The 19,484-nt window shown below is 46.2% G+C and overlaps 1 protein-coding gene across 16 annotated transcripts in view; it reads left to right on the top strand.

Moving 5' to 3' along the window:
* Window positions 1-14,425, top strand: part of Ablim1 (actin binding LIM protein 1) — a 287,439-nt gene extending 273,014 nt beyond the window's left edge. For all 16 annotated transcript variants that reach the window (XM_013515787.1, XM_013515789.1, XM_013515788.1 and 13 more), the window contains 8 exons: window positions 1,093-1,184; window positions 2,427-2,532; window positions 3,345-3,409; window positions 4,170-4,230; window positions 5,511-5,518; window positions 6,568-6,642; window positions 7,566-7,646; window positions 9,425-14,425. In XM_013515787.1, coding sequence (XP_013371241.1) covers window positions 1,093-1,184; window positions 2,427-2,532; window positions 3,345-3,409; window positions 4,170-4,230; window positions 5,511-5,518; window positions 6,568-6,642; window positions 7,566-7,646; window positions 9,425-9,538 — 602 coding nt within the window. In that variant the 3' untranslated portion in view covers window positions 9,539-14,425. The remainder of the gene's footprint in view (window positions 1-1,092; window positions 1,185-2,426; window positions 2,533-3,344; window positions 3,410-4,169; window positions 4,231-5,510; window positions 5,519-6,567; window positions 6,643-7,565; window positions 7,647-9,424) is intronic.
* Window positions 14,426-19,484: the final 5,059 nt, after the last annotated feature.

Here is a 19,484-nt window from a genome sequence, read left to right as displayed (position 1 = left end):
AAAAAAAAAAAAAAAAAAAAAAAAAAAGAACTAAGCATCTGCCAATCTGTGCCCTTCAGGAAGTGTGTGAGGCCCTTGAGTTTCTTAGTTCAGTTATGTTGCTCATTAAAGCCAGCTAAGCTTTAGGGGACAACATCATCAAGAGAGAGAGAAAATTAAATTTTTATGGTCAAATTTACCATCACTGAGTAGATAAAGTTTCTTTGGGTTCCAAATTGAGGAAAATATCTGGCCCATTAATTAAAATGATGAAAACTAGGACTATTAGTTAAAGTTTATTTTCATTAGATTAGCAAACTTTCCTGTTTCCTCCCACTGCCAGATTAGTCCAAGCAATTTAGGCAAAACAACGATTATCTTAATCTTCCAATGGGTCAGACAGATTCTTCCTCTCCATTCCATGTCTCCCTTTTGCTAGGAAGTTTAAAAACTGTATGAAATTTGTAATAGTGTTCCAAAGTAACTGTTTAGTTATATTAACACTTTATATAAAGCTTCTTTGAACATTTTTCACAGTATGAGAAAAAAGAAAATTAGAGGCCTATCCTTTCAAAGAAATATAACAAGTGTGCTTTTTAATGAATTCATTAAGAATAGACCGAGTGATAGTCTCATAAAAAGTCTTAAATATTCAAAAAAAGAGGAAACTGTAAGATTCTAAAACTGGCCAAATAGAGTGATTATCTTACTGATCTGTTGGTATGTAGACAAATTTAGATCATCCTGCGTTTTTAAAATTGACCTCTGGCACATCAGCAATGGCGAGAGATGCCCCCATTTACCACAACGAGCTGTGACCAGTGGTTACTGGTGATTTACACAGTATAATTGAGCAGCCACTTGGGAAGCCCAAGTTCACGCTTTCCTTGCACTCACAGGCAACTACATAGCTTGACAAAGGGGCCCATTTTCATGGGAAACCAGCCTTGATGCTGATTTAGCGGGTGGGGGATCTCCTTAAGTTGTTCACTTCAACATGGTGAAGGCCCCCGCTGACCTTGCCAGCCTAACAGGTGTACACAGGTGAGCTAGTCCGTTAGGATTCCCTCACCGCAGGCCTGGTGTGTGACGCTGTCTTTGCTGTGGCATTAGGAACTGACACGAGACGCAGATCTAGTGGCAGAGAGGAAGATGAGGAGGAACTTCTGAGACGCCGGCAGCTTCAGGAAGAACAGTTGATGAAGGTTTGTCCATAAAGTACCTTGCTGTTGCCTTCATTTCTAGCTCCATAAGATACATATAAGCCACCAAATGAGAAGGAGGTGGTCCCAGCCCTCAAGGGGCTTGTAGTCTGGCAGACGAGACATGACCGGCATTCACTTATAAGAATAAGAAGGAATATGCACTGGCTTTAGAGGAGATGATATTGAGGCTGGAGATCAAAGGGACATGGCAAGGAGGGTGTGGGTGTGTGGGATGCATGTGCCAGGTAGAGCAAGGTGGTACCTACCCCACAAGGGGTGGGCAGGACCTGCTGGAGGAACTCCCTTGGGATGGTGCATTTTCTTGAGTCTTTCTTTGGGACTCAGAGGGTTTTGCATGTGTCTGGACCAGAAGAAAAGAGACTGAGGGGACTGCCACCAAGATACCCCCACCACACCCTCCTGCCTTTAGCAAGGGCCTGCAGCATCCCAGCCAGATAACCATCTATAAACCCTTCCTATCAATAAGCGCTGGTGAAGCCCCTGAAAGGATGCTTTCCAGAGATTAGAAATGCACACAGCATTAATTATACAGGAAGGGGCTGGGGATTTAGCCCAGCGGCAAAGCACCTGCCTGGCAAGCGCAAGGTCGTGAGTTCGATTCCCAGTACTGGGAAAAAAAAAAAAAAAAAAAAAATTATACAGGAAGAAAGGATACAAAGGACCACACCAGTTTGGTACAAAATACATATAAGAAGTTAGATGGATATAAGTCAGAATGCAAATGGTGTTATCTCTGAGTGGTAGATGATGATTCTTTTTCTGGATTTTGTAAAATATGTGCAGGGAGCTTGTGTTCCTTTTTGTTGGTGGTGGTGCTGCTGTTTTGCCTTGTTTTTAAACGCATCAGTGCAATTTCTTAAAGATGCCATTCCCAGTCTCCACTTCCCACGATAAAAATCCATACACACTCACACACGCCCTCTGAGGCCTCCTGCCAGGAATTCTGGGGAGGGAGAAGACAGAGAACACATCCCTGTGACGTGGAGCCTGGCTTGCACAGAAGGAGCTTTGACGAGGAAGAGCTGAGAGAGGCTTAGGGTGTAGAACCCGACCTACTTCTGAGGAGCCACCACACCCTGGGCCTGCCTGTGTTCTGGCTCTCAGCATCAGAAACTTCCTGGAAGACCACCTGAGAAACCTGTAGTTGTATGAAAGTGGTTGCTGGCTTTGCTTCCATTTTTTTTCAGTTCTGTTTTTTGCTTTCCCTTTTTCTATGACCAGCTTAACTCAGGCCTGGGTCAGTTGATACTGAAGGAGGAGATGGAAAGGGAGAGCCGGGAAAGAGCATCCCTGTCAGCCAGTCGCTATGACTCCCCCATCCACTCAGGTGAGCAGTGAGCCCTGCCTTCCCCAAGCCGAGAGCCTGCCGGGCCTGTGGTACAAGAAGCAGGGCCACTTCCAGAGCTTTACTCATCTCTTGAGCGCCTTCTGGTTCTGAGAGACTGTTCTGTCTATCCCACATAGATCAAGAAATGAAGGTTTCAAAAAGACTAAAGGTGCAGAGGTACTAAGCTGCAGAACCACAATTCAAGCTCAGGTCTGCTAAGTGCAACAAGCTATCAGATTCCCATGCCCTTGCCATGGGATGCCCTCAGACAGGCCTCCCGGGAGCCCACGGTGGCGATAACTTACATAGTGACCTCCAGGCACGTCACTGCTCTCATGTCGCATTGGGCATGAGGCTTATGCACCTACATATGCCTGCATTCAAATCCTTGCCCAGCTGTTTAGAATCATGTGATCTCCATCTACAGAAGAGGAAATAGCAGTTAGTGAAGTATCCGACCAAATAGAAGTATTGATGATAGTATTAATAGGGTTTGTGTTAAGACTACAAAGAGATAAAGCACTCCAGCTATTTAGATACATGCTGGCTTGTAGGAAGCACAGCTGGCATAGTCCCAGCTGTGCTGTGTGTCCTTTCCCTGTCCCTCCTCAGCAAAATCACTGTTGGGTACCATTCCCTGTGTTCCCCAAATATGGTAGTGGCATTTGTGAACAATTGAGTCCAAGATGATTTGCATTGTTTTTGCTAAATCTCTTCTGCAAAAGAGACAGATATGCTTCCAGTTTCATGAAAGAATTGGATTTCTGGTTTCCTGACAATTTAAAAAAAAAAAAAAACTTTTCTTCATTCAGCTTTACCTGCTCCATCATCAAAAACCTCATCTCTCCCTGGCTATGGAAGAAATGGACTCCACCGGGTAAGATTTCTGTGGATCATTTGTACATCACTCCTCCCTTGGTCCTGCTTGGAGCAGTGCCATGAGGTCTACAGTGTGGGACATACTGTAGACACAGACATGCACATAGGACACGGTCGTAGGACTCTTGATCTACCATGAACTATAGCGGTAATTTTAGTTGCCCTGATCACTTGGTAAATCACTGTGAGTTACAGCCAAAGTGAAATATTTCCATTAAGAGAAGGCTTTTTAGCTTTAAGTAAATGAATGACCAGGGCTAGGGATTTAGCTCAGCGGCAAAAGCGCCTGCCTGGCAAGCGCAAGGTCGTGAGTTTGGTTCCCGGTACTGGAGAAAAACCAAAAAAAATAAGTAAATTTAAAAAAAATAAATGAATGACCTATGTAAGCTTGACTGGAGACTAGATTCAGCAATACTGTGGCAAATATTTTTACAGTGAAGCAAAAAAGTAATTATTTGATTCATTGTCTCTGTTTAAAAATAAAATTTGTTGCAATTGTCCTCTTAGGAGGTGTAGAGCAAATGTCAGTATGTAATGCATAGGAAATACATTTTTACTTATAAACAGGAGATATTTGTGTACCAAGAGCCTGCGTGCAGGACCAATAGATGTACTACAAAAGACAGATTTCAAAGAAGACCCGGGAGTTTAGCCTGGGAAGGACTCTTAGGACTTTGTTAAGTCCATTTCTCATTTTCAGCTGACTCCAAAATGCTGGCTATGAAGATTTGGTAATAATGTGCTTCTCCTCTTTTCAGCCTGTCTCCACCGACTTTGCTCAGTATAACAGCTATGGGGATGTGAGCGGGGGAATGCGAGGTAAGGCCCCCGGGCCAGGTGTGTGCTCCTTCCCCCAAGCCTGGGGCTCAGGAGAGGCTGAGTAATCACGTGTGCATTGCCTGGTTCATGTTGTGCTGCATCCCACAGCTGGGAGCGCAATTGCTGATCTCTCTGAGGATCTTTAATGAAACGAAGTCCTGAGCAGCATCCAGTCATTGCTCTTCCTGTGTGCTGCACACTCTGTTAGATGCCTGAAAGTGCAGCGATAAAGCCCACCACAACCTCTGCCCTCAACATACATAAGAGGCTGTGATCAAAATATATGTGGAATGTTAAATGTTTAAAACATTGATTACAGCAAAGACACATTACCATTAGGCCTCCTCAAATTCCTCCCCGTTGTTTCAAGCGCACCTATTGCAGGATTCTTGTCATGTTCTAAAGCAGTTCTGGAAGTCCTCTTTCCTGAGCACTTTTAGTTGCCCTATTATGTTTGCCCCCATGTCCTGAATAGATTCAGAACATCTACTTTCCATGGTAGCTTTTAAATTTTATTTTTATTAGTACATAAATTAGTACATATTTTCATTATTCACAGTACATAATGGTTTTGTTTGTCGGTTAGAGTTTTGACCTTGGGGAAGAGCCAGAAGTCAGTGGGTCCCAGCTCTGGAGGATAAGGTAGATAGGACATGCTGGAATATTTTTCTTTGACAGAAATTGGTATAAACAGCTGATCAATGGAGTCTGACCAAAAGATATCGCACATTTTTAAATTAAAAAATATTTTTTACAGTAAAACATGCACTGCCATAATCCCCCTCAAAGTACTCTCCTTGCTTCAGATACACTTATCCTGTCTTTCTTGGAAATGTGTCTTTTACTATAGTGAGTATTTTTTTTAAAATACTGTAGCTGGGTTGGTACTGTACACCTGTAATCTCAACAGGGCTGAGGCAGGAGGATCGCCACAAGTTCAAGGCCAGCCTGGCCTACATAGTGAGTTCAAGGCCAGCCTGAGCTACATATTAAGACCCTTTTTCAAAACAACCCCTCCTGTTTTTAATAGCCACCATATCGTTGATCACCCTATCAAGGAGAGAGAGAAGAGGATGTTTTGATCCGTCTCCAAAGCTAGTACAGGGTTTCCTGACCCCAGGGAGGCTGGTGGTGCAGTGTCTGTGCGACTTGGGGACAGAGAGCATGGCTCACTGGGGGCATCTTGGGAATTGTGGTCATAGAAGGCAGGCTGTCTGATAATGGTTCCGTGTCTTCCCGTGGACCACCCTCATGAAACTTCCTTTTCTTTTTCTTTCCAGACTACCAGGTATGAATACTTCATCTTTCTGGAGTTGGCCGCATCAGCCATTTGCCGATCCAGGCTGCTTGCTGCTGAAGAGTGATTTCTGCCGAGGAGATGTGGATTGGTGTTGATCTTTAGCTCCATCCCACACAGAGCAGGCGTGCCTGGGGCCCACATCAAGCTGTCCCTGCAGGCCTCAGGGACACAGCACAGGCCAGGCCCAGTGTGGGGAGACTGTCTCTCTCTGGCTTAGGGGAGCTCTCCAAGGAGGAAGTGGACCAGCATCCTGGGTCTGCCATGTGTAGCTTTTTATTTGAGCTTTTTAAAAAAGACTTTATAACCTTTCAGTATTTTTATCCTCTCCTTTCTTGCCTGTTTGCAAAAGAAAAAAAGGTAGGGGGCTGGGGATTTAGCTCAGCGGCAAAAAGCGCCTGCCTGGCAAGTGCAAGGTCGTGAGTTCGATTCCCGGTACCGGAGAAAAACCAAAAAAAAAAAAAAAAACAAAACAAAAAAACAAAAGAAAAAAAGTTAGGCCTTGGCCAATAGCAGGAATGGTTTTCTGTTACATGCGTGGGCGTGGGCATGTGCTCCTGTGTGTGTGCACGCTCGCATGTGGGTAGTGTGCTAGGGATGAAACTCAAGGCCTCACACATGCTGGCAAATGCTATACCACTCAGCTACACCTCCAGCTCTGCAGCCCAAATCTTGTTAAACTAAATGGAAAATGAGAAAAGTGAAATATGCAAAGAAAAATGAAATTAAAAGTAAAATAATAATAATAGGCCTGACAGTTTTTCACATACTATGTACTCTCAGACATGTAGCCTAAATTCAGGAGTTTAAGCCACAGTTACTAAGCCAGAATTTTTCCCCAACTTGATTAAAAAGAGCAGTATTCCCTCCCTTATTCAATAAAGATCTCATTTTGGAAAAATACATGGTAGTGAACGTGACAGGTCAATAAAATGGTGGTGAAGAGTAAGACACAAAGGGGATGTTTGGGAGCCCACAGAGTCCTCCCTTGAGATCCCTGCTATTTCATTCTTGTCCCTGAGCCAGTATTTCTGTTGCAGACCCTCCCGGATGGCCACATGCCCGCCATGAGAATGGACCGAGGAGTGTCCATGCCCAACATGTTGGAACCAAAGGCAAGTGCAGCTGTTTTTTCCTCTCCCTGCAGGATGACATGGCCCTAAAAAGATTAGGTTTCCTACCCTTTTGCCCTTCTCAGCATGCAAGGCCCATTTGTTCTAGGCTGGTACATTCAGACAAACCATATCATGAAGCCCTCACCATCCCACTGCTGGCACACTAAGTCTGCAGGTTAGGCCCACGGTACACATAGTGCTGCATTCCAGCCCCTCTTCCTTATGACTTAGGTGGCACTTTGGCCCTTCCCATGTGTCCTATAAGGCTGAATGGAACAGCTGCAGATTGCTGAGGCAGGATGACCAACGTGTCACCTTTGACAGGACTTTCTTTAGCTTTAGCACCAAAAGTCGTGCACCCCGGGAACTCCTTAGTCCTGGGCAAACTGGGATGGCTGATCACCCTAGCTACAACTCATTCTGTACGTCCAGCAGTGTTCAAGGGCTTATGCCTTTTGATGACCATCACCAGGGCTTATGTCATTATGTCAACTGCCAGAACTCTGCTCCTGGGCCCGCCTAGCTGCTGGGAATTGTGAGCCATTGATGAAGCGAGGCTGTTGAACCACAGAGGTATCCTGCCATTCCCCAGCGTCCTGTAAGAGACAGCGCGTGCACCTGTAACTGCAGTTTTCTTCTGATTTTTGCCATTCATAGTAAATTAGCGCTCTGCACTCAGCAAAAGCCTCCCAGGGCACCGTGCTGCCTGACACGCTGCTGGAAAGTTGGAGATGGAGGGAAGAGAATCTGCCCCTGTGCCCTGGACACTGGAACTTTTATTGGTCTTCAGGAGGGACACCTTCTACTCAGATGCTCCCTTGATAAGCTCTCATAAGCTCTTTCTTGGAAATACCAGGTTTTAGATAGGCTCTGCTTAATAAAATGGACAGCAGTGTTCAAGAGATGTTTTCTCTCCTTCTCAGATATTTCCATATGAAATGCTCATGGTGACCAACAGAGGGCGCAACAAAATCCTGAGAGATGTGGACAGAACCCGACTGGAGGTAAAACAAAAATCCATACCCAAGTGCAGAGCCATCAACTTCAAACTGTAGGTAGAACAAAGATTCTCGGATCTCAGAGGATCTCTAATGAGATAAAACCGTGAGATACCAGGCGTGGTGGCACACACCTATAATCCCAGCACTCTGGCAGGCTGAGGGAGGAGGATGCCCCAGTTCAAGCCCAGCCTGGACAATTTAGTAATTTTACAAGACTTTGTCTCAAAATAGAAAATAAAAAGGGCTGGGGATATACATAAGTATGAAGGCCCTGGATTTTATCCCCAGTACCACCCAAAACACAAACACCGTGAGAAACAAGTTTGTAAGCATTCATTCATTTCTCTTATTCTGTTAATACATGGACGTGCATAAGAAGCCAGACACAGCCCCTGCTCTCAGACATGCATATGGTGTGGAGAGGAGGCAGAACTTTGACCTCTACATGAAGCAGGCATTTCCTGGCTTCAGGGAGTTCAGTAGAACAGCATGTGCACTTAGATTTAAATTTATTTACACTTAAATTTACACTTATATCAGCATTTAAAATGCCTGGTAATATTTAGAAAATATGGAGACAGTGTGAGTTTAGTCATGGTCTTTGGAAATAGGACTCTGCCATAATTAGAGCAAGAGGTGCAGATGGGGGATCTTTGGATATTCCCGGATTCCTGTCTTTCTCTGAGCCTCGGCTGAGTCCAGGAGAGCAAGGGAAGGAGCTTGCAAGGAGTTTATAAGGAGCAAGTCTCTTTCTTGGTTATTTCCGCATTCCTCGCTGAGGGTTATCTGGGTGCACACACCCAAGGCTCCTTAGACGTGGAAGACTGGTCTTTGTACTTTTCCACCCAAATGATTATAATTAAGAAGAATTCTGGCTGCCAGTCTCAGGAAGAACCATTACTGTTCCCTGACAAAAGGCAATGCCTTCGTATCAGAGGTCAGGGTGGTTCCAAGAGTAATGGCCCAAGAGTCCTAATGGAACTTTTCCTGGGAACAGCAGTAACATCCACCTTTCTGCCTATGGTAGAGCCAAGAAGAAGCCCTGAGCTCCTCGGGGACCACTTTGGAAGTTCTCTCTCTCTGTCTCTCTCTCTCTGTCTCTCTCTCTTCGTCTCTCTCTGTCTCTCATTGACTTGCTATGGCTCTGGTCCATGTTCTCAGCATCTTTTCAACATTCCAGGGCCCTGAAGTGGAGTTGCCTCCACCAGGATAAATCACCTTCCTGTTTCCTGTCATTATTCACTGGCGTAACACTGAATTGTAACCATGTTGTTAGACTTCGGTCAGCTCTTTGATCTGGGGAGGATGAGGCCTCCCTGTCTATGCTTGGTAACAAGCCCCAGACCTCCCCTCCTGTCGTGCTGCTTTGCTCTTCAAGATGCTGACAGTGCTCCTCAGTATCTTCGGGGGATTGAGTCAAGGATCTTCATTCACATCCTAAAGTCTATGGATGCTCAAATCCCTTATATAAAATAATGCAGCAGTTGCATATGAACTTCACATATCCTTGTACATACAGTAAATCATCTCCCACTAATTATAATAACAAATACAATGCAAATGCAGTGTAAACAGGTGTAGTGTTTAGGGGAAAATGACCCAAAGGTTTACACATGTGAGATAGTGGTGCAATTTTTCTGGCAAGGGGAATATTTGGTTGAATCTGAGGACAGGGAACCCACCCATTTGGAGAGCCAGCTGTATTTGCAAACTGGAGAGCAGCTCTCCAGGCCATCCATGTGGCCATCAGGACTGACCCCTGCTCTGTTCTGTCTTCCCAGCGCCACTTAGCCCCGGAAGTGTTTCGGGAAATCTTTGGGATGTCCATACAGGAGTTTGACAAGTTACCTCTTTGGAGACGCAACGACATGAAGAAAAAAGCAAAACTCTTCTAAGTCCTGCACATAGATGGCAGTTAGAAAAAGAAAAGACTGTCAAGGCAGCAATGCCTAGGATGTGTATTAAGGCCCAAACTTGATTGGAGAATTTACCATCCCTCAGCAACAACAAAAAGGGAAGTCTTGTCACGACACCGATGAGCCAAATACCGGGCCAACCAACAATAACACTTGCCAAGCAGCAATGGGGTAGAAATTTCTATGTTCCCAAACTTAGCAGTAGTGTCCACCTGTGATCTTTTTACATGACCTCGTGTCCACAAAGGAGCTCCCCTCTTTCTTCTTCTGTTTTCCTTTAACTGTTGTCCACCAGAGTGCTGACTGTACTGACAAGAGCCAGCAAGTGCCCTTAGGATGCTGCTCGGGAAGAAACAGTATGCTAATTCCAAAGTATAACTGTATTATCATGTAGCACTGTGCTAAGGAGGAGTCGGCCGAGGACTGCGTCCCTGTGATAGCGACAGTTTTGCGCACACCTCTCCTTACCAGCCTCAGACAGCGGCGCCTGTGCACAGGCAGGCGTGGGAATCAGGAACGGAGACGGGCAGCTCTGACCAGGTGGATGACTATTGGGAAGAATCATTTTTGACAAGCTCCTTATTCTCTCTCCCGTTTGCTGGGAACAGGCTGGCTCATTGCTTGGCCCTTAGTAGAATTTTTATAAGAGAAAAGAAAAGGGATGAAGGAAACCATCTCTGAGCGCTCTCCTGCTTCAGGCAGTGTGCCGAATCCTTCCTCCCCACCAAGGACAGGAGCCGGCTTGGGCTCTGCCTTTGCAGAGAGAGGAAAGACGCAAACTGTCTCCAGATTGGCCTGGCTGCATGCTGCTGGTGATGTCTGCCCATGGATTCTATCGCTCTTAGAAAAATTACTGTCCTGCCACCAACCCGGGCTCTTCTACGCAGTGTCCCTGCTCTGTGCAGCACCCTGTGAGTCAGATCGAGCCCACACTGATTTTCTTCAGTAATCGGCTAAGGAAAGGCACGTTTTTCTCTTCAGTCTCTGCAACTCCAGAGTAGATTGCATCAAACAGATTTATGTTGCCCAGCACTGTTAACTTCATGGAGTGGAAGTGTGTGTTTGTATGTGTGTCCATGTGCGCGTAACTCACCCAGGGCAATTCTGTGAGTCTGCATGTGCTTTATAATTTCTGCTTGGATGTCCCACGGTGATGCTGCTCCTAAGGGACATTTGCATGTGACTCGAAGATCAAGAATGAGGCTAAGCCCTGCCCCCAACATCACCTCCTTCGGGAAGAGGTGTTGATGCTTGGAAGCTAGCATTTCCATGTGCCGATGCAGCTCCTAGTGGGATCCGGCTGCTTTGGAGCTCAGAGAATCTCACCAGGGTCCTCATACTCCGCAACTCTCAGTTCATATTGGAGCCTCATTCTCACCAAAATGTGCAGATAAGACCACATTGTGAGGCCTGGCATGAGTTGGATAAAGGAGACGCTGTAAGGTTCAGTCACATTTGTTTTCATGCTTTGAGGCTCTGCTTAAGAGTTTAAGCTCTGTGTTAAAGCCAAAGGAGAAAGTTTGGAATTCCCCTGCAAAGTCCTTTGAGAAAAGACGCTCAGAGATTCTTCCCCCCTGCACCAAGGACTAGGATCACCAGCTGTCCACCCCAGTGGTAAAGAGCAAGTTGTAGAGTTTCTGAGCTTGTGCTGCAGACCTGAGACTTGTGCCCCTTCTGCCTGTTGGGTCTGAGTGCTGCGGCAAATACTGTAGCTGCTCTAAGTATTCCTCTGTGTGCTTACTGAGGGGATCTAAGTTTGAGAACTACTCTCATGAATCCCTGTATGTGTGCATGTATGTGCTGGACCCACTGACATACGCAGCAGGTGGCTCTGACAGAATGGGCCTGAGCAGAGGAGACTGGCTTCTGCTTGGTCTGAGGCAGCCTGCAGTTTTCCCCTGCAGGCCTTGACTGCCTCTCATGTCTCCATGTCTTCCCTGTCTTCTCTCTCTGCACAGACTTCTATGTCCTAGTTCTTGCTTTGCCCTGGCAGAGTGTAGAGGTGGGGACTAAGGTGCATTCACAGTGTCTCCCCACCATAGTCCCACCATAATGGTGACTATGGCTATGTGGGCCCCCGCACTTGGATGATGGAGAGAATTTTTTTCATTATGGTGATAAAGAACCTGCCATGTTTTTCTTTGGTTAGTGAGTGATCACCCATAAAATGCAGATCACATGGCCAGGGTGAGAAAAATGAAGGTACTTGAATGGCTTAGCTAGGGGTCTTATTGTTCTACATTAAAAGGACATGGCTTTGTCATGCAGTAGGAAAATTAGACAAAGAAGAGACCATCCTCCTCTTTATGTTGCAGAGACTTAGAAAGAAGTGTCTGCCGAAGGTTGCAATGATAGTTACAGAACTGGACTCTAAATTCTACTAACGTGAAAGACACCCTGCTTTTCTTATATCTTTTAATGCAGTTCTGTACCCAGCTTAAAATTTTTTTATAAGGCTTCTTTCCATATCAAGCATACTGGTTCATCTAAACTGTACATGCAAAAATGCAATTACTAGAAAACATCAGTGGCCCCCTGTCTCTAAGCAGAGTAGGGCTCTGCTCTGGGGAGGGGCCACTGGAGACGGTTATCTGGAGCGGGGGCCCGCGTTTCCACTCCCAGGGAGGAGGCTCCAGTTGGCAGATGGTCAGGGAGCCATCTGGTTCTAACTGCCTGACCCAGGGCATGGGTTACAGTGCCCTCTCCATTTTATTAAACTGAGCTCAGCATGCTTGACCTCGAAATGTCTAGGCCACAACACAGAAGAGAAACCCTACCCTGTATTATACAGAAAAGTGTGAACTGTAACATAATCAAAGTCACTTACTCACTCTAGGGAAAGAATTACATATATGACAGGCTCGGTGCATATATTAAGGGCTACATTTTCAAGCATTTGACTTATTTATGACTTGAAGTGCATATTAACTGCATGAGGTCGAAGGGGCCTCTATGACAATAGGAGGGTCAGTGCTTCCTTTAAAATGTCTTCAAGGAAGTGCAGGCTATCATGTGTTCTTCCTGTGTGATTTACTTGGAGACATGAAGAGCATCTGAAAACCTGTACAGCTAGCTATGCATCTCAGTTTTGGTTTGGGGTTTGTTATGAAATGTTTTTAATAGAACTTCTTCAGGAATTCAACATAAACTGCCTGTTCTCTGCAACCTCAAAGAGAGAAATTAAAATTGATGGATAATAAGGTACCAAAAAAAAAAAAAAAAAAACTACTTTGGGATGGTTTTCTATCTGTGATGTCCTCTATTCTTCTCCACCCCCAACCCCAAACCTGCTGCCTTCTCTTCCGAGGCCCAGGCTGGAGGAGTTTTCTCTCCCAGCCATCCGTTTCCCCATCATTGTCCAATATCCGTCACCCATGACTCAGAGGGGTGCCGCTGGAAATGTTTCTAAAACTCTCACCCTATTTCTTTATATTTTGAAGCAAACATCGTTTTCTAAGAATTGCTTCTCAGATGATGGTAGAAAATACATACGCTTTTGCAAGTTTAAGAGAATTCAAATTAACCATTTTTGACTAGGTGAGCCTTTCTAAAAATTACATACAGAAAACAGCCTGGGCTTTCTGGGGCATGATGGGTGGGGGGCATGGCTCCGGTGTGAGTGTCTCACTCCCCACCCAATTTCTTGGCTGTCATGAATCAGGGGAGGGAAATGAACTCTGTCTCATCAACCCTTCTGTGCCCTGAAGCAAGCTAAACTGCTTTGTCTATATTCCTGGTAGCTATTTAATCTTTACTTCCTGTGCCAGCCTTGATCTTATTTGATTTTTAAAATTATTTCCTTTTGACAAACTAAGTATTTATCCATGTGCCCTACAGCTTCCTCTTAATGCTTCTTTTTGAAGAACATTTCAACGCGAAAAAGAGATTATTTGGGGGCTTAAGATTTGCAGTGTTATCATCTAACCCCAAAGGTGTACATTGAGGGAACTACCCAGCTACACTGCGATGGAGGAAGAGAAAGCGGCATATAAACAAACCACTGTATCTTCCCATTGGCTGTCAGGAAGCAGAAGGAGCTGGTGACAGATATGCTTTGCATATGGCTTGCTACGTTTTCATTTGGATAAGTTTAATGTATGGCAAACTCAGAAAGGGGGAGGTGGTCACTTTAGGTTGAAACTTTCTAAACAGTGAATGTGTACACAATAAAATTAAAACAAAGCCAACGTTTTCTGAAGCTTAGCGTACTTGAGTGGCAATTACAATTAACAAAAAACTCACCTAGCGTGTCTCTCCCAAGAGTGAAGTTCCCATGAATAACTTCCTGAGCCCTTCGAGGGGACATGGAAGGACGGCACTGTGGACCCTAACCTGTGGATAGGGTGAGGGCCCACTGCCTGACTACGTAAGCATGTGTTTTTTTACCTTGCTAAAGGGGAGACTGTTGTCCCCAAAACTCATGTTCCTTTCGGGTTTTGTGTACCGACTTGTCCAGTAATAAATGTAAGTGGTTTCCATGAGTTGCCAGTGACCCTGCGTTGAAGATCTCGGGAGTTCTTTCATTTTGAGTTGGGTTTATGGATTTTTTTCCAACTGGTGAAAGGCATGCAGCCTTCCCGGCCTCCCTCCCCTTTCAGCCATAGGAAAGTACATGTTTAGAAAAACCTTTGAGAAGCTATGCCTTGTTCCCTGTGAAAGTGAGTGGGTGTGTGCACCGGAAGACCTTGTGCTTGGGTGCAGCAGAGGGGGTGGCCTGCGGGTCTCCACGTCGCTGAGCTGCACCGTTCCCAACCTGCTCCACGCTCCTGTTGCCAGCAGCACTCACCCGCCCCTTCGCCACTCCACTCCGCGTCGCTATCTCCTCACAGCCTGGTGAATAAAGCCGTGTGCTTCATTTGTAAGCGCCTCCGTGACTGCTTCATTTCTTGTCCCCACGCTCCTTGTGAAGGTCTCTCCCATTTTTAAAACTACCCACCTAGCTTCCAAGAACCAAAACAAGATCAGAATGAAACCAAAGCCTTGGGAATCCATATTTGTCCCATACATGGCGGCAGGGGGTTTGCAGCGAATATTTCCAACACTGTCCAGCAATCCAGACCACACTGACCAAGCTGATGAGAGAAAAGAAGTTCTCAGTAGAGCTCTTACACTAGCTGGTGTTAACTAATGGGTTCTGTTTCTGACACAGCTGAGACAGTCTCAGCATTTGGACAAACTAGGGGTTGGAAGAGGCTTGAGGACAAGAGCTTCTGAGTGACGGTGAGTGTGGGCTGTCATAGGAGCTAGAGTACAAGAGAAAAGTATCCTGGGATATTTGACCTCCCCTCTTGAACTTTACACGAAGAAATCTAGTTTTCGGTTACTTGCCTCTACTGCCAGAAGTTTGGGCTTGCCAGAAAAGGCAAGGATGTGGCTCAAGATGGCCTGCTCTGGCCAGGACCCTCCTCCTGTCTCATTGCGTGGGCAGTCACACTGGCATTCCCTGGACCCTTGCCTGGAAGCCTGACGGGTTATTCTGAGCAAGGTAGTATCTTTGCCATATTGCTGTAGGAAACAGTTCAGGAGGCCTTAGTTCCACATCTCTCACCCACCTCCGCTTCCACTAGCTCCAACCTTGGTCCCCACCTTCCACAGCCGGCGTTATCTTCAGCGCTTCTCTCCAGCTCCCTGTGGCATTAGGCTCTGCCTCTCTTCCTCCCTCCATGCCCTGCCCTTGGCTCACCCTCTGCCTCTTCCAAACCACTGCGGGTTCCCCAAACATACCAGGTCCTTTCCTGCTGGCACAGCTTTGCCACTCACTTTCCTCTGAATAGTGCCCAGCTCTTCAAGGAGATGGACTGCAGGGTGGGTCTGGCCTCGGGGAAAGGTCATGGTGAGTATTGACTTTGAAAGCAGTTTCCCATCAACTCTTTGGAGTTACCCATGGGAATTTCCCACAGGCTCCCTCTGCCCGAAATCAAAGGCAAGCCCACGCTCACACCCTTTCTCTGAACCTGTCTGGATGGCCCAGCCGATCTGCCCCAGCAAATTCTTCACATGCTTATGACTGAAGCTCACATTCAGTGCTAAGCGAGTATTGCCTAGTACTGTTAGCTCTGCATGTGTTTCTGCTTTATAGCTGAACTCTAGTAAGAGCTTCTCTAGGTTGAGGGCCAGGCAACGTAGCTTTATACTAACATATCCTCAATGCAGCCCTGCCAGGCAGGCCACTGTAGCTCAGCCATACAGGTAAGGAAAGCGAAGCTCAAAGGTTCATCAAACGTGCCTGATTACTCAGCCTGTGAGCAACAGAAGTGGGACTGTCTAGGTCTCTCCCCATCAAATACTCTTTTGTCTTCCTCCAGGTCCCACTGCCTGTGACCTTGTGAGGATAAGGATTGTGTCCCATTCTAAACCTCCCACAGTCAGTTCTATTAGTCTGCTGCCATGAGCTCCATTACTACCAGCGAAGGGCGGTTAGGAACAATGGCTTGGAGGTCAGTCACTAGCTTTGTCTTGGGGCCAGTTATTTACCCTTCCCAAGCCTCACTTTGCTCATCTGCAAAATTAACAGAATATCAATACCCATCAGAAGACCCTTGCTACATTATGATAACACATGTTGAACACTTAGTACAGTACCCAGCATATAGTAAATGCTCAAGGAATGTTAGTAATCTTTCCGAAGAGCAGTTAGCTGCTTGAAGAACCATGTGAGCTGTCTGAGCTCCAGTATCCTTTTATTTTATTTTATTTCATTTTATGTTATTTTATTTTTGTGGGTACTGGGAATCAAACTCAGGACCTCACACTTGCCAGGAAAGTGCTGTGCCACTGAGCTAAATCCCTGACCCTGCCCCAGCATCCTCATAGGTAAATTCAGAATCCATGCCTGCTTGGGCTGTATTGGGATGTTAAAAGCAAATAAGGTAAGAAAAGTACTCAGATGCAGGGAAGCAGTACAATAACAGATGACATTGGGTGGTGAGGGTTTCTGGTGCTTGAATAGGCCTAGTAGTGCTATTTTAAGTGATCACTTGAGGCTGGGCATGTGGCTCAGTGGTGGAGCACTTGCCTAGATGTGTGAGACCCTGGGTTCCATCCCTAACATTGTTCTGAGCATTTCCCCTTCTACGGTAACCTTCATACGAATAGCCAAGCATTAAAACAAGCTCACAACCTCTTATATCCAATAACAGCACTGTCCTTGTTCAGCAGTAGTCTGAGGTTGCGATCCTGTTGATATGCTAATGAACAGTAATAACCAAAATTATTGCACAGCAGCTGAGAGCTGGGTATAGGGTCAAAGTGCCTGGGTTTGAGTCCTAGCTCCTCCAGTAACTAGCTAGTGATGATTGGCTTCTCTAAGCTTCAACTTCCATTTCTACAAAAGAGGGATAATAATGCCTACTTCAAAGGGTTATTATGAGACTCGCTGGAAAACAAGACCCAGCTTGATACAAAAGGAGCCCTCAAATATCAACCTTTATTAATAAAGTGGTGCCATATAATACTTACTACTTGCCTGGCCCTGAGCTAAACATATTATGTGATTTCTTTCATACATTTCCTTACATCACTTCTATTTGAGAATTAAGGAAACAGACTTAGAGAGACTAAGTGTTTTATACAAGATCTGTCTGATGATTGGGGCCTGGGGACACAAACCCCATCTTCCCAGCCCCAAGCTCTACCTCTGGGCAAGTGTCAAGAGCTGTGGCCAGCCAGGGTCACAGACTGCTCAGAACCAGAGATGCCAGCTTCCTGGGTGTGGAAGACTCCCTGCGCTACTCCAAGGACGCTTAGAAGCACCTCCTGGGAAAGAGCTGGGATTTGTTCCCGTGAGAGATGGCATTGGTTCAGAAAACTGCTCCTGCTCCTCTGCCTCACTTCCAAGTAACCAAGGGCTGCACATACAGAGCTCCCAGTCCACAGTATTTGGGAACATTTCCTGTGTTCCAGAAAGCTACTGCTGAAACTCGGCACCCCTTAATCGCCCCCACTGCTGGAAGAGGCTCCTTTTGCCCACAGAGCCAGCCAGCCAGCCTTGCCGGGGTGTGTCCGCCAGCCTGCCCTGCCGCACTGGAGCAGGGGCCCATTGTGGGCGGGAAAGCGCTAGGAAGGGTGGAGCTTGGGGCTGGCAGCTCTTGAGAAAGCCCGGGATAATGGAGAGGACAGTGGCCAAAGCTTCAGGAAGTCGGGGCCCCACCCCAAGGACCTGCTTGCATACCTCCAGACTCCCTTGTGCCCAACCTGAGCTGAGGATTTGGGGGAAAAAAAATCCTTCCTCTCCTGTGCGGCCTGTGGACCCAGGATAGGCTGCAGCAATGGAGGAGGCTGTGCTGTGACCACATATATTTCCTTTCCAATCTCAGCTGGATTAAAGTGCTCTCCAGGGCCTGCCATTGTCCTCAGCACAATGCCAGTCCCAAAGAGGATTTTCTGTATTTATTTGTGCTGTCCCCAGCTGCTGCCTCTTAACTCAGCCTTCCCATCAGATAAAAAGTAAAGCTGGCTTGGGAAATCCTCCCTGCCAAAGCAGGAGCCCTCCCAGAATACCCAAAGGGGCTGCGGCAGCTCAGAGCCTCAGGCAGCTTCCAGACCCAGAGCTGGTTGGTCTCAGACTCCAGGCCGATGATAAGAGGCCGGGATGATGGCAGTAGCTGACCTTTTTTGAGGGTCACCTGGGTGCCGGTTGCCAGGAGCTGGACTAAATCATCTATGAGGATTGCCTCAGTCTGAGAGGGGTAAACCCAGGACTGATGTGGATGGTGCTCTAGCCCCTTCCCATGAGGTGCAAATGGCATATTTTTCCTAAGGCACTCACAGGTCTCTGCAGGCTCCATATCATTAATGTGGGATCGTCAGAAAGACTGTGTTTGTAAAGACAAATGCCAACCTTTCAAGGTGGACCTTGGCCATGAATAACAACACTTTGTTCTACACTGGACAGATGCTGGCACAGAAAGAATAGGTCTTCTCGTTCCTGTTATTGTCTTAAAACATATGCTTCTTAATGAAGAGTTAGAAAGTTGGTGTTTGCATTCCCATCATAACAGCAAGAGTCAGCTGGCTTCCCCTTTATAAAAAATAATTATTATTCCTCCACTCCCCCACATAAAAACAACGCATTCAGTCAGCTTGAACTGCTAGTATTTATGAATAATTATTCTAATCATTGGCTTCCACTGCACACAGCACCTGCAGACGCATGGCCTCGGATTCTCACAGACAACCTGGGTAAGTGTTACAACCCCTGAGCCACAGGTGAGCAGTGTCTCAAATGAACTCTTAATGGAAGAACCAAGATCTGGACGCAGGTCTAACTGCAAAGCTCAGGTTTTAGTCTTCAAGGAAGTTTGGATCTGGGTTGGAAGCGGGGAAGCTGTATCTTACAACAAAATTTAAACATTTCTAGGTGTGTGGTACAGTACCATGTACCTGTAGTCCCAGCTACTCAGAAGGCTGAGGCAGGAGAATCTTAAATTCCAGGATAACCTGCAAAACATAAGGAGACTCCGTCTTGAATAAAATGTTCAAAAGTGTGGAGCTGTGGTTCAATAGTAGAACTTTTGCCTAGTATATTCCAGGCTTTGGTTTCAATTTTTAGCAACACACACACACACCTAAAGTACTTCCACACTATATCAGCCATACTATGTCATCTCAGGTAAGGAACACAGCGAACTGTGACAGGCCAAGCAAGCATCCACTGCCAGGTTTCTTGCTGTCACCCTAATTCAGAGAGCCAGAAGTCAGAGAAGGCCTGGAAGTCTGCCCTCCCCAAGGCCTCTGCGGACAGCTTCCTTCAGCACAGCCAGGCTTTTGCCCTCTGCCGCACCACGCCCTGGAATTTTATCAGAATGCACACTGGCAAAGGATTGTTGCTCCTTAAAATAGCAGCATGGACCAAGAAACATTTAGGTGCACCATAGCTTGTCTCCACTTCCAACCTCAAGAAACTCCCAATGCTGAAAAACTGGAT

This window comes from Chinchilla lanigera, unplaced genomic scaffold (assembly GCF_000276665.1).
Source record: "Chinchilla lanigera isolate Chin_1 unplaced genomic scaffold, ChiLan1.0 scaffold00030, whole genome shotgun sequence".
Classification (NCBI taxonomy): domain Eukaryota; kingdom Metazoa; phylum Chordata; class Mammalia; order Rodentia; family Chinchillidae; genus Chinchilla; species Chinchilla lanigera.
Note: the sequence above shows the minus strand (reverse complement) of the source record. Positions and strands in the feature narration are given on the sequence as shown.